Below are 14,881 nucleotides of genomic sequence, written 5' to 3'. Positions count from 1 at the left end.
TTAGAGGGACAGTTCATCCCAAAATCGAAATTACATATTTGCCTTTCACCTGTAGTAGTTTTTATCCATCTTGATTGTTTTGCTCAAAGCAACAAAAAAATGCATCTTAAAAGTTAACATTAATGTGTCTTTCCAGAAATCATGACCCAGTTACTCAAGTTGATCCACAGACTTTGCTCCTGTCTACTGAGCTACACCTACCAACCATATCACGGCAAAAAAGGAAGCACATATGCATATACTAATGGATGAGAGGCTCGCTAACATTACAGCTAAGCCGAGGAGTACAACATTAATGTTAACATCCAGGATTGAAACTGCTCACAACAAGGTCTGTGGATCATCTTGGGTAACCAGGTCATGGTTTTTGGAAAGAGACACTACTGTTGAGTTATTCAAATGTATTTTTTGGGGTGCCATCTAGTTCCATTATATCCGAGAGACAGCATGCACCTTTATGGCTCATCCCTCCAAAACTCAGCAACTCGCACAGAATCGAAACAGTCTAGCTGGATAAGTAGCACCACAGGTAAGAGGAAAAATGTGTAATTTTGATTTAGGTGAACTCCCTCATTAAAACCCATCCAAATGTGTTTTTAACTAAGAAATAAACAGTATTAAGATGTTTAATACGTAATGAAGAGATCTGACATACAGAAGAAGAAGCACTGTTGAAAAGTTCAGTAAAGCTTGTTTATTAATGGTCAGTTTTTTAACGGCAAAGTGTGTTTTAAAGTTTCACAACATGTAAACAGCAACAGGCCATAACGCATGGGGTACTAGAGTCACAATTAGCACTGCAAGTGCTGCATGTCTTGTAATCATGAGCAACTGTTGGGAGTGACGAGATCATGTGCTGTATTTGTCTGTACCAACACTAACTAATGGTATAAGGTTTGAACATGGCTGACTGACAGTGGAAGCGTGACATGCTACTGAATCGAAGAGTGCACGTGGGAGCAGGTTGAAAGATTGAAGACCATCCGAGAGTGAACGTTCTGCATGTATGCCAAATAAATAACTGACGATTATAAAATGCAACAGCTTATATTTTCCATATATCTAGAATTTGAAATCACTATGTGCCCTCTGCTACATTCATTTATGATTTGCATACATTTTATACAATGGCATCTTTTCGATTAGAGCACAACTAACAGCTAATTTACATATGCAGTATAAATAGTACATTAAATGTTTTTCATTGCAAATACACAGGGAATGCATGGGGGAGTTTTCATTTATAGCTGCTCATATTGGTACTGGCCCCTTGTTCTGGGGTTTAGCCTCCCTCCCTGCCACTGACACTGAGCCAGAGGACAGAATTGTAGGTTTCATAGACGGGTAAAATATGGTTGAGTCATCCTGAGTGAGGCTAACCTCAAAAACCACACTTGCTTTCACCTAAACCATTAAAAACTGTAAAAGGCAGCTAACATTATGCATTGAGGGTGTATGCCTTCTGGTTTACCCCTTTGTGTTCCCTTTTTAAAAAAAACAACTAAACGACCTGGTGTAAAAAGGCAAGGCGTAATAAGAGTGAGGAGTGTCTCGCTCCAAACATCTGCATCCTTCATGGTTTGTGAAATGAAGACACTTGGTGGAGTGATAGCAGAGAGGAAGGTTTACAGGGGACAGTGGGGGCAGTTCAGCAGCCTCCTAGTCCTGATGAGGAGGGAGCTGCTGTGGAGGTGGTGCTGCTGTTCTGGCCTTTTCCTTTGTGCCTCTGGCCGCCCCTTCTCCTTCCACCTCCTCCAGACTTTGGCTGCGAGGGAGAGAGAACGAGAACGCTCGATAAGTTACGATTAAGTGTTTAATATATAGGTGTCCTATAAGACAATTATAAAAAGAACACGACCACAAACACTTTCTCAAAATGCATCATGAAAACACGATCCCGGTTCTCCCACTGCTCTTTTTCAGTTTTACCTTGTTCTCTTTGTTGCCCTCTTTTATCTGAGGGTCCTCATCTCCCTCTCCCTTTTAGGAGGCCAGCCACGCAAGCAAAGTTGAGGGAGAGAGTGTGAAGGAGTGATGTGGCATGACAAATTCAAATTTTAGGATGAAGTAAGACAAAATAAAAGCGGGGTATGTGGGGTGGTGTTAGAGAACAAAGGAAACAAATGGGAGGAGGACACAGAGCAGTAAACAAGTTAGAAAAGAGCAGCAATGCTAGGGCAAGTACATAGTAAGAGACATGTACCAGAAAAACATCAGGTCATTGCCACACACATTCTTTTTGTGTATCTCACCGGTTGTGTCGTGTTCGGTCCTGCCGCTGGCTGTGCTATCGTTGCTGCGTCATCACCGGCTGCCGTGGTGCCGTCCTCTTTTCGGAGCGGTGCCTTCTTTGTAGACTGCATTTTGATTTGTGGAGGTTTGGAATTTGACGGTAAGTTGTTGGTGGACTGCAGCAGCTGAAAAAAGAAGGTGAGGCAAGATTTGAGTCTCAACAAGTTTAAAAAAATGAGCTACTCATGATTTTAAAAAGCTCACTATAACAGGAAAGGCTGCATAAGTTAGCCTGGGCGAGGATTTTCTTTTACTAGGAATGACCTTATATATAACCTTAATATTTGTTTATATTAGGCCTGTGAGTAGGTAAAGTAATAAATACCAGAGTTTTTCTCTATTTAAATCCTTTCTTACAATGTCTAATAATTAGTCTAATTTCTACAAATTTTTGGTCTTACACCAGAAAATATTGTTTTTCCTTGTCTCTCACCTACTCCTTAATGCCTAATGTAAATAACTTACAGTAGTCTGTGTGTAGCACATTCAAATTCTTGGAAAATGAGCAGTTCTGGTATTTTCTGTTAAACTCTGAAAATTAAGATTTCAGCATTACAGATTGCCTTTGACAAAACTTAGAATGTGGTCTCAGAATTATCCCATTAAACTGGAGCATTGTAACATGTTTGTAGGGAGAAAAAACATATTTGAAATTGAATTTGATCAGCACAGTGCCTCCCACCGCTCATCATGTTGGCCATATCCCTGTATAAGCACAAGTTGATGCCTCGGGGGGGCCGCCCTACCTTGGTGATGGTGCCCACAGCCTTGGTGCGTCCCTCCCTGAACACCAGCCTCTGGTCGCAGTGCAGGTACTCGGGGGTTTTGATGAAGCGGAAGTGGACTGAAGCCTTGTCGCCTGTTCGTAGGCAGTCTCTGTTCATGGACAAGATGGTGGCTGTCTGCCGTATGCTGCCACAGTGGACTGAGGACAGAATGAGAAAAAAAATTAGTTTCACCATTGAGAGCACCATTGATCAGTGCTGTACTTCTATCAAACTCTTGAGAAAATGATTTTGTGCAAATTGTTCTTAATTTGAGAAATAAAACCATTCTGACAAAGCAAAACTTTTTTAAGAATAATATAAAAACCTCACCCATGGCCTGGTATCTGGGGGATATCGTTGTGGGATGATGCAGTACAAGAATCTCAGCCTCGAACTCCCAAGTGGCCTGTGGGCACAACCTCGGAGAAACCATCACCATGCCTTTCCTTATGGAGGAGCGCTTGATCTTTACAAAGAGCAACAACAAGACAAATGTTTATTCTTCTGCACTATCATAATGCAATTTCCCTGGATCAGATAGAAGAAGTGCATTGATGTTGCTGTGATAGATTTTTCCCTCCCACCTTTTTGAGAGCGAATGAAGCAGTCTGACCACCTCTGACCTCCTTCACAGGCATTCTCTTGCGGTGGATTGATTTGACGGCAATGGGGATGAAGCTGCCTAAGGGGTCCGGCCCCAGGAGCATTGTATCATTCAGACGTATGAGTCCACGTAAAGTAGTTCCTGATACTACTGTTCCCACTCCCTGAGACACAAACACAACACAACCGGTGGTTTAGACAGAATCTGGCAGATACTGTTATGTCTAATGTGTGATATTATTCACAGCAAAATGCATTTAGAGTTCGTTATAGTACCGGCACAGAGTAGGTGTCATCTATCTGGAACTCGGCGGGCTGGTCGTCACGGTAGGATGTCCTGGAGGAGAGCAGGTTGAGGAACATCTTGAGCAGGTCCATGTTCTCTCCGGTCACATTGGAGATCTGGAAGATGGGACACATCCTGTGGGAGGCACAGCAGATGTCAGAAAAGGAGCACTTTTTCTCTTCCTCTGGATCTTAATGAGATGGACTCAGTACCTCTCAGAACTGAAGTTTGAAGCAGTGACTATAACGTCATCCTTGTTCTGTACCAGGACAGGGATCTTCCTACAGCCGGGGGACTTGAGTAACCTCTGGAGCAGCTTCAGTGTCTCTGTTAAGAGCAAACACCACAAGAATTATGGCACAGAGGTATGTAAGAAATATAGTTGCTCGCAGTTATAAAAGGAACTCCAGAGGACTTACCTTGCAGGATGTTGGCTGGACACATGTCAATCTTGGTTACCACTACAAACACAGGCACATTCAGAGCTAAGGCCAGGCCCAGATGCTCTTTGGTCATCCCTACGATACCTGCATTACTGCCCACCTGGCGAGGCCGGGAAAGAGAAAAAAATGTATAAAGTATTTGTTTTTCATCGTGGATCCTGTAGTCATGGCTCATTTTACATTTGGGCGAGTTATAAAACGGATAAACATCCCCTCCTGCTGACCATGAGCATGCAGAAGTCAGGCAGGTGTCCGGTCATCCCAAACACGGTGGTCTTGAGGTATTTCTCATGGCCAGCCAGGTCTATGAAGGTGATGACCTTGGAGGACTTCTCACAGATTTTGGTCCAGTCCAGACTTCCTCCATGACTGTCGGGTTTGTTCACCACCTAGGGGAAAGACAGAGAGGGGCGCAGTTAATATCCACTATATTCACACCGTCTCCACCTCCATGTGCTGCTTCACTATGAGGTCATATAACACATCCTATCAGTGCTATGTGTTGAATGTTATTTTCACACTCAAACAGCGAGCAAGTTGAGGATGCCAGATGGTTGTGGAGTAAAAACTAAAATATCTTCCAACTGAACTCTTTATTTACTATCATACAAGAGAAAGAAAAAGAAAAGCAGCAACTCCTCACATAAACCCTGCGATTCTTCCATGAATAATGACTGAAACTAGACTGGCAATTCATTTTCTTTCAATCAGCTACTCCATAAATCAAATAATCATTGCAGCTAAAAGATGAACTTGCTTCAGAATGTCATCGCCTTTGAACACCTCATTGTGTGGCACAAAACTCAATCGTGTAAACTATAAAACTAAACTTCCCGCTCTGTCCCCTCACCTGTCCCTCCTGGTCAAACCCCAGGATATCGTTGCCCACGCTGCTGGTCCTGCCACTCTCCATCTCGTGCTTGTGTCTGAAGAGCTTCTGGCGGGCAAAGCCCCTGCCATTGTCCAGCTCTCCGTGCGTTAACACTCCGAGCAGAGTGCTCTTACCAGCGTCCACGTTTCCCACCACTGCGACTCTGATTTAGAGAGGAGTGCAGAAATATCACCAAAACTGTGCAAGAAAGGCAGAACTGTCTGACATGTCTTATTAAACAAAAACAATGTAGTGAAAGAACTCTCATCATACTGGATCATAACCGTGACCCCTCTTAATTCATATTTCTGAACACTCACCTGACTTCCAGGAAGTCCAGCTCACCCACACGCCGGCGGATCAGATAGTCGCGCACCAAACCGGCAGCCTCATTGCGCTCCCGCAGCGAAATAAGGTCAGCATCCAGTTGCTCGCACATGGAGCACACCGTGGCTACTGAGGCCTCCATGTCCTTCTCATCCAGACCCCAGTCTCCACCATCTACAACAGAGAGATGGAGCAAGAGGAAGAGGAAGAGCTAAGTACCCAAGTTTTATAACTGCTTTGGCACAGACTGGTTGATGATCAATAGTTATCACAGTAATCACTTTGCATTTTCTCACCTGAGCCCATCCCAACCACGTAGATGGTCTCTCCACATCCCTCCTCCATCCTGTCGCGTAGCTGGCGAAGTAACGAGTCATACTGCTCTCCGTTTGGACTAACAAGTGCCAGCTGATGGGTTCGTGCATGCAGGGGTGAAGACAGAAACACAGAGAAAATCGGCTATTATTGGAGTTATGGCCCTCGCTGGATGGTTGTTCTGTAATAGATGCATAATTAAAGCAAATCCTTTCCCAAACATGTTGCGATCACTGAGTCATTAACTGTTGAAAAGTCGGCTGGTTTAAAGAGAGACAATAACTGGACTTCAGAGAAGGCATCTGGATTTTTTTTCTTCAGTTCAAACAACTCTCATGTTCAAAATGTAAGCAAGAGTAGAAAGTAAACATTCAGGGAATGGTATGTTCAAAAGCTGCTCTCTGCATGCAAACACATCTGTCTCTCTTCCCATGAAACTCCTCAAGGTTACATGTGAAGGCAATGTTATCCCCTGCTGATACAGCTGACCTGAAAAGCAAAATACGACCAAAAGCATGGCTGTGAGGGCGTTTTATGGTGGCTTTTCCAATGCTTTACATAATAAACAAAACATGTAAATTAGTTTTGGAAGTCTGACCTTTAAACCGGACAAATGCACTTTCCTTTTATGTATGTGTGGTTGATGTGCATGCTGCGACACATAACAAGGCTTTCCCAAAAACAAATGGTTATTATGGTGTTATTAATATTACTGTTTCTGCTAAAACATATGCACCTGGAAGTAAGGTGACGGTGCTACAGAATTAGAGCCTCAACTAATGATTATTTTTATTGTGAATTAATCCGTTGTTTGGTCTATAAAATGTCAGAAAATGGTGAAAAATGTTGATCTGTGTTTCCAAAAGCCCAAGAAGATATCCTCAAGTGTCTTGTTTTTTCCATAACTGAATAAACAAGCTGTTCTCAGAGGAAAATAAGGTCCCAAGAACACTGTTTGAAGCTAGAAAGGTGGCAGGGTCCGCCAAATATAAACAAAGTAAAACAGTATGAAATTGTGTTTTGTCCTTTAAGGTCAGTTTGATTATTGAGTTTATTCAGTCATGAAAAAAAAAAATCAGTCAATGAAGATCTTTCTCTTTCTTCCCCAAAACTACATAATGCACCTTTAAGAAGCTTGAATGGGATCATTTAAACCTTTTTTTAAAAAAAAACTGATTATAAATATGCCGATTAATTGATGACAACTAATCAATTAACTGTCGTAGCCCTATACAGAAGTATGTCATGGTTCAGTGTGCCAAAGGTTCACAGAGTGACATCACATGAATAATATCTACAGAAGTAGATCAAAGTATAGAACGCAGCTTATCTGAGGCTGACAGAACCAGTTTAATTGACAGGAGCCAAAGGTGAACGAGGGACTGCCTCCCTGATGCAACCCTGTGGTAATGTGTAATTTGACACTTCGGGACACAACCCTGATTGCTATCGTTCTCATACAGGCTTACATCATTACAAACATACTCATTTGACAAGTGAGACTATTAACTTCCAGTACATCAACATAGATCTGTAACCTGACATTATTCTGTTCCTTATTGATCATATATTGATATTGCTGGTAGTCGTTCTGCAGGCCGACCTGACCCCGCTGTCTTGTTGCCCTGTGTTTCAGCAGCCTGTGTGTTTTTGTCAACACAACATGTCAAGTCAATGTTATTGAATATCATTTTAACAATTTTAATCAAATTATTTAAGAAGTTCTAGTGTTCGATTGACAAATTCTCAATTTAATGCCATACGTTGTGGCTCCATTGCTCCTTCAAGAGTCAGAATCTGTTATAGTTTCTTTTTTGATATACAATCTTTGTATTTTGTTGCATATGTTGTCATGTAAACGTGCACTTAACTCTTCATTGTGGTAATTAACTAGTTATAATTAGCCTACAACATTTTTTTCATTATAAGTTTTATCTATAAATAAAGCAATCTGGAAATTTGACAATGTCTTCATGTAAAAAACATCTTGGCCATGCTCCAGCTGACTGTCAATAAACCTGGACTGGCTCCAGATTCATTTAACCCAAACAAAGCAGGCTCATGTCCACTGATCCACATTACATCATGGTTAACTCAGTGACACACAGGAGATGAACAGGGCCATGCTGTGTGGCATTTGGTGCAATGTGCTCCTACTGATAACTAACGTAATGTAAACGTTAGGCGCTAAAGCATCAGCTGGGGCTAGCGTTAGCCACAGCTAGCTGACTGTTTTTATTTTCAACGTCAGCAAAATGTTTATGTCCACAAAGTCGTGTCGTGTGTGGTGTCTGGTACAAACGGTGCACAGCGGTTATAATATGGAAGAGCATATGTTTGGTAGTTTCACTGCTACGTGCAGGAAACGCAACATTAGCTTCATTCATTCATTTCCCCAGGAGCAGCTAACGTTAGCTAGCGTTAGCTTGGCAGCGCCATCACATCGCAGGGCCTAGCTCACCTTGTTGGTGAAGTCGACCCCGCGGTCCTCGAGCTCGCCATTCATCATGTCCCCGTCATCGAAGCACTCGTCCCCGGCGTCCTCCCCGCATCCCGCCCGGTCCGGAGCGAATATACTCGCGGGGACCAGCGCGTCGGCCAGCGGTATGGAGCCCGGGCTTATACCTGGCTCATGAGCCGCTGCTATTGATGCCATTTCTATGCCAGCCTCGTAGAAATAAATTTCAAGCTGTTCCGATTGTTGTGATGACGGCTGGTATCCAAACACACACACACATATACACACACCCACAGACACACACACACCAGACTTGACAGCGAGCTCTACGTCAGTCAGCTCCGCTACAGACACGGCAGTAAAGTCAAGCTGTTGGCTGACATTACAGTGACATGCTGCTTGTTTATGTGCTGTCAGCTCGCCTTCAAGCCATTTAAAAACAAGACGGCCACCTCATTAATATTAATGAGGAAGGTGCGAGCGACCACGCCTCTTTACTTCCCGTTAACCAATCGTGTCTGAGTCAGAGTGACTGTGTTATCAGTGGACCAATAGGAGAGAGGGGGTCGTTCATATGATTACAAGGTGGACCAGTCCCCCTCAGAGCAGCTGTAATGCTGCAACCACAGTGTCATACTGCTGTGATGTAATGATAATGAAATAATGTGCTAAATAATTATTTATTAATGTTGTTTAAAGAGCAAATGTTTACTATAATCATTTAAGTAGCCCATATTTGTTCCTGAAACAAACCTTAATCTGTGAAATAATCTTTCTCTGTAGACATTTATTCTGACAAACATTACTTTCAAGTAAAGTCATTGAAATATAATTTATAGGACTAATATAGTTAGTTATAGTTAAATAGTTTTACAGAAGATGATGATTAAAATTTAGTTTAATGTTCTATTCATGAAAATCATGACAAGGAAAGGCACTTCCTCATGATTTCCTTTTCCTTGTTGACATTTCATCATCCTTCATCCAGCTTTCTGTTTAACCTGTAATGATTGCTGTGAGCTAAACATGTTATATAAACATAACCCCAAACACTAATGTTTACAGTATTAATGATTCATGATGTCTGATTTACTTGTTGATTTTTTTCTTTGAGCTGTTTCCAGTGCTAACAAAGTAAAAGGGGTTGTCTGAAAATGTACAACTCTACCTCTAAATATTTATTTTAAGGAAACTGAGACCGGTTTAACTGACAGCAGTGAAATGTTCCATAGCACAAACTGTGTTACCTTAAAATAAGCCCTTTATATCTATGGAGGGAGCAGGTCTTCTCCATGTGGATCTAATAAGGGGAAATCTGGATACAGTGTCAGAGGCGGGGCAGCGTTCAGTCCAGTGAAAGCTGCTAAGTGGCACATGGAGTTGGGAGGGTTACTTTAAAAATGTATTCCAATACAGTTGCTAATTACCTGTAAAATAAATTAATTCAGTAACATAATCCAAGTATCACAATATTAAAGTACTTTTGGATTACCCCAATACCAAGTGTATCTCTTCTGTAGGAGTACACACGTGTATTTGGTTTGGAGTAATGTGTGACAGTCAGAGAGTGTAATTTCTGAGATTATTAGAGAATGTCATTACTATTAAGAGGTACAGTCATTTATGATTGTTTCCCAGACATCCAGAGGGATAGTTCAGAGTCTTTTGAAGGATACATAATAGAGAAATTTACCATCAGACCCTTAAGACAAAATAAATACTGACTTGACATAATCTCAATTATAAGTGGGAAGTCAAAAATAAAGAACAGAAGTTTCAGTTTCCAATAATCTAACATTGATTAAAAACCTTGATTGGGATAAATTGAGATTCCAAATAAAGAAGAAACCACTTTCAATGATTCATTTCAGACTGTAAAACATTTCTGTTACCTCTGACACCCAATCAAATCTGAAGATGTTGAAGTACAAAAAACTGGTGAACAATGCTTACACTCTAACCCTAACCTTAGCCTAACCTAAATTTAAACCTTACCCCACCTTACCCCGAAACTTAATCGCCAGCAACCACAACTACGACTACTGACATTCCTCAACATCACAGAGAAATATCAGTCTGACAGATTTTGATATCAGCAGTTTTAGCACCACCAGCCTTTCCAATACTGAAATATGGTAAGAGTTTCTCGGTGAAAGTGTCTCTGTGAGTGTAGATGTGAGTCGTGTCTTCAGGGTCGTAGAAGGACACCTCCCCCGTGTCATAGTCCAGCTGGACTCTGATCCTCTGGAGACTCTTCGTCACTCTGACAGTCTCACCAGCAACATTAGTGTATTTCCCATTATCATGCCTTAAAAACCACATTCCATATTTTGAAGTGGAAATCTTTTCCTTCCTGTCTACTGACTCTTTTACCAAACCCAAGAACCAGTCAGGATGATCTCCCACCTCCACCTCCCAGCTGTGTTGCCCTGAGGTGAATCCCTCAGAGCCCAGAACAATGGCGTATTTATTGAATCGCTCTGGATTGTCAGGAAGCTGTTGATATATGTCTCCATGCCTCACACTGGTCAGATCATCAGACAGATGGAGCCAGCCACTTGGGGTGTTTGGGTCCAGAATGACAGGACTGAAGTGGACCTGGTCCTTCATCTTCTCCCAGACTCTGAAGGACAGGTTGCCCAGGTGTTTGGCCACATCTGTCAGCGCTCCTGAGACCAGCTGTGGATCTGACAGTGAGCACTGGACTCTGGCTCTGGTCTGAGTGGCTTTATAACTGCTGAGGAATGGCACGTTGTGTTTCTGCAGCTCTTCTTCAACAGCACAGATACTGTCTGACAGAGAGGAGATCTGCTCTTGAATCTTCTTTATCTCTCTGCTGATAGTCTTCCCCTTCTGCTCCTCTTCCTCCCTCAGAGCTGCCAGTCTGGACTCCTCTTCCTCTTTCAGGAACTGGTGGAGCTTGTTGAACTCTGCTCTGATCTGACTCTTTGTCGACAACAGCTGCTTCTTGGAGTGTTGAGCCACTTCATTGTATGTTTTCTCCACTTGTTTGTATTTGTTCCTCTTGTCCTGTAGAGACTTTAAGTCAGATTTCAGCTTCTCCTTCAGCTCACTGACTGCTTGTTCTACAGGAACCACCTTGTGACTCTGGTGGAGAGAAAACTCACAGACAGGACACACAGCTCTCTGCTCGTCCTCACAGAACAATTTAGTCTCTTCTTGATGTTTACTACACACCACCTCCACCTTCTTCTCTCCTTTTTCTGTCTCAAATGATCCAGATTTTTGTCTCCCAGCAAAGGAGTCAGCCAGCTCCTTCAATGGAAAGTTCACTTGCACAAAATCCTTTGAGGACTTTCTTTTACAAATGGGACAGTTTTTGTTCTTAGCTTGTTCCCAGAATTTTTGCAGGCAGCTTGAACAGAAGTTGTGGTTACAGCTCAGAGACACAGGATCTCTGAAAGTCTCTGAACACACATGACAGCTCAGGTAACTTTGAAGAACAGAACTTTTCTCAGCCATTTGCTCTGATAACAAGACTCACCGAATCTGTGTGCCTTTGATTAACAGTTTATAATCCGTCTGATTTGTGTTTGTAGTAGAGATTCACCTTCCTGTAATGGCGCCTGAGCTCCGTTCAGAAATGTCGAAATCAGTTTCACTTTTAAGAAATGGCAGCTGATATTTAATTTTCTTACCAGCAGATGGTGCCCTGTGGTTCATTAACATATTTAAAGTAACTGTCCACTTGACTTTACAAACAAATCTTTGGCATACAGAAATACCTTGGTTAAAACACAACTTTTTAAAATACTGTTCAAGTGTCTTAGGAAATAATAACCATGACAAACCATATGTAAAAGAACCAGAGTGTTGCAAATGTTTAATCATAATTTAATTATATAACAATCAGAGTAGGGAGGGTTTAAAGCCCAGAAGGGACAAACCAAACACTGGCTGTAGAGAGGGCCTTTAGTGTTTTTAGTGTTTTAAGCAGCCACCGTAGAGATTGGGTGAGACAAAGGATGTTCAGCTGGTGGCTGCAATCTGCAACCTCATCATAGACACCACTAAATCCTACACACTGCACCCTGAAGACTGATTGTTTATCGCAAATGAAGATCCTCTGATGAGGGTAGAAAATTCAGTCATACTCTTTCAATTAATCGAAAAGTTATGTAAAGATATCATCACTTGACATCGACTCCCCGGCAGCTCTCAGATATCCTGCTCTATTCAAGTATCTACAACAAATTTCCCAGACACTTTGTTTTCTATAAAGAAATCCAGCTCAATCAGTTTTGAGACTCAGGTTCAGGTTGTGCCTAAAATTTGCATCATGTTGTGATTTTATAAAGTTTGTGCAGCCTTCCTCTGAGTGAAGTCTGAGAGCTGGATGACTGTGATGTGTAAATTCAAACACTGAAAATGCTTTGCACAGCTATGAGTTGACGTCATATCAATATTTTGCTGCTGGTCCTCACTGTGACCACTGGAGGTCAGTAAAGACTTCACTGAAGTCAGCTGTCAACTCCACCTGTGGCGTCCAAGCAAACGCGACACCATGCTGATAACTCCAGTGAAAACTCTCAGAATAAAACAAAAGAGAGATCTGTGCTTATGCGAACAAGTATATAGTTAGAGGCAGCAATCTTCTCAAAGGTATAGTACTAGCATTTATTTCAGGACATGCATTACATGTTGCAGAGTTCAAACAGTTTGATAACAAAAGTTATTGATAAGATTGACATGGGCACAGAATGAGAATGAATAATCTTATTGATGTATATAATATTAACTATGATAATAATAAAAATCCGTTTAAATGTGTGTAGCTGTGTTCCCCTTGTGTTTATGTGAGATAAAGGTCTCTGTGTCTTTAGATCTGCTGACTGTCTTAAGACCGGGTCTTGAGGCACGAGGAAACATAACAGATCTTTGTGCCACATTTAACTTTTGATGCAACTTTTTATGAACTGCATCTCCTGGTGGCATCCCATGTTAAACGATACAGCTGCCCAGATGCATCACGTACCTGAATGCATGATCCTGTAAGTGAAACTATTATCCAGTGGCTGATGTGTAGTTAAAGTTATGGCTTGTGCCTTTGGACTGCTGCCAGATCCCAGCTGTTCTAGATAAGAACAATCCACACACTGTTTGTCAGCTAACAGTCAGAAAGAGCAGCTGAGCCGAGTGCCACGGTTGTGCATTTTCAAGTTAGCGTTTAATCCGTCAGCAAATTCAATGTAAAAGCAGATGTGTTGTAAACCAGCTGACACATTATAAACAGAGCCTTCTCACACCCCAGTCACAGATGTGTTTTCAGTGTTCACGTAATACTGAAAACCTTTTTTACAACAAGCAACAAGCTAATTAAACAAATTGTCACGGTGGCACTGTGACTTACATTCTGTTGTTGGTCATTGTTGACTTTTGTATACACATCTACAGTATTTTGTTCACACAGCCTTCTGTGTACACTACAGTCCTGACCATTCCTTATCTTGATTTGTTTTTGTTCTCCTTTTTCTTCCTCTCTAAGTACACTGAGAGCGAAAAACTTGAGCCAGATTCTTGTAGTTTGACAGCACAGAAATTGATTTATTTCTGAAAGGAGCAATTTGTAAGATATGGCCAGAAGTTTAGATAGAAACATTCAATAGAGTGTGAAGTAACAACAGTGCTTACGTTATGTCAAAAACGTTTATTGTGTTTTTTTGCAATACCACTGTGTACCAGCAAGTGGCGATAGTCTGATAGTCCCCCATAGTTTTATTCCCCGTGGTGACTCCGAGGTCTGGGCCCAGGCAAACCCTCGGGGCCACTGGCTCCACAGCTAACTGAACCATTAGCTTATTAGCTAATGGTAGCTAACAAGCCAAGGGAGCAGCAGTTATTGGTTACTGTGGTGATTTGCTGCCCCCTATGTTTTTGAAGTTACCTTTCGAATTCTGGCCATATTCCAAGAATTACATCTTTAAGGAAACTTAAAGTTACATGACAAGTTATTGTAAAGTTTCACAGAGGAGCAGTTGAAATCATTCCGACTGAAAACATCACAAGCACGCTCCAGGACAGGACGGCTCTGCAGCTGCTGGTTAAAACTGCCGAGCATCAGGGATGTGGGTGAGCTGAGATGTCTGCACAGAGCCCAGAGTATACAAACAGACTCCCACCCCACTGAAGAGGAATCGCACCACCCATATCAAATAACAATTATGATGACATAATTAAATCATTGGTAATTAAAAGAAATTATTGAGGCAGACAGTTTTTATCCAGAAATGCGTGTCTCCATATATCATGTTGATGCTTCTGCCAAATAAGAAACCCTTATTCCCACAGGTACAATTAAAATATGTAGATATATAGGCCGACAGTAAAGCAAATTGTTGGCACAGAATAATTGCAGGATAGACTTGAATGCACATCCCAAGAGAGCTCTAACCCAATCATTTACTCAAGTCATCATCATCCCACCACACAAATGTGGAAATACGTATATATATAATCTCATTGACAGTTGCAACTCGTGATTTCAATCTTAATAACATC

The 14,881-nt window shown here is 41.8% G+C and overlaps 2 protein-coding genes across 3 annotated transcripts; both read right to left on the bottom strand.

Annotated features, from left to right (window-relative positions):
* Positions 1-671: 671 nt before the first annotated feature.
* On the bottom strand, positions 672-8,791 carry gtpbp1 (GTP binding protein 1). Of its 2 annotated transcripts, XM_073493920.1 has the most exons (14): positions 8,366-8,779; positions 5,886-5,997; positions 5,583-5,763; positions 5,242-5,425; positions 4,616-4,780; positions 4,368-4,491; positions 4,161-4,275; positions 3,939-4,083; positions 3,644-3,826; positions 3,390-3,525; positions 3,039-3,217; positions 2,253-2,417; positions 1,930-1,980; positions 1,555-1,765 (listed from the first exon to the last, which is right to left on the bottom strand). In XM_073493920.1, the coding sequence occupies exons 1-14, from the start codon at positions 8,558-8,560 to the stop codon at positions 1,649-1,651; spliced, it is 2,052 nt and encodes a 683-aa protein (XP_073350021.1). In that variant the 5' UTR covers positions 8,561-8,779; the 3' UTR covers positions 1,555-1,648. The 2 variants fall into 2 exon arrangements, with proteins under 2 accessions (XP_073350020.1, XP_073350021.1); XM_073493919.1 differs by lacking the exon at positions 1,930-1,980 and having other exon boundaries at positions 672-1,765; positions 8,366-8,791.
* Positions 8,792-10,339: 1,548 nt separating this feature from the next.
* LOC141019111 (E3 ubiquitin-protein ligase TRIM35-like) lies at positions 10,340-11,921 on the bottom strand. Its single transcript, XM_073493921.1, has one exon. It carries the CDS (start codon positions 11,843-11,845, stop codon positions 10,421-10,423), a length of 1,425 nt encoding a protein of 474 aa, XP_073350022.1. The 5' UTR covers positions 11,846-11,921; the 3' UTR covers positions 10,340-10,420.
* Positions 11,922-14,881: the final 2,960 nt, after the last annotated feature.

Source organism: Pagrus major, chromosome 23 (assembly GCF_040436345.1).
Source record: "Pagrus major chromosome 23, Pma_NU_1.0".
In the NCBI taxonomy this organism is placed as follows: domain Eukaryota; kingdom Metazoa; phylum Chordata; class Actinopteri; order Spariformes; family Sparidae; genus Pagrus; species Pagrus major.
This window is presented reverse-complemented; position numbering and strand designations above follow the sequence as displayed.

Excerpts from the sequence above, each read along its gene's own strand:
- gtpbp1 (XM_073493920.1), bottom strand. The coding sequence starts at position 8,560 with ATGGCATCAATAGCAGCGGCTCATGAGCCAGGTATAAGCCCGGGCTCC. Across the intron at positions 5,426-5,582 it reads CTGGACTTCCTGGAAGTCAG|AGTCGCAGTGGTGGGAAACG; the intron begins GTGAGTGTTCAG and ends TCTCTAAATCAG. Across the intron at positions 3,526-3,643 it reads CTTCATTCGCTCTCAAAAAG|ATCAAGCGCTCCTCCATAAG; the intron begins GTGGGAGGGAAA and ends CTCTTTGTAAAG.
- LOC141019111 (XM_073493921.1), bottom strand. The coding sequence starts at position 11,845 with ATGGCTGAGAAAAGTTCTGTTCTTCAAAGTTACCTGAGCTGTCATGTG.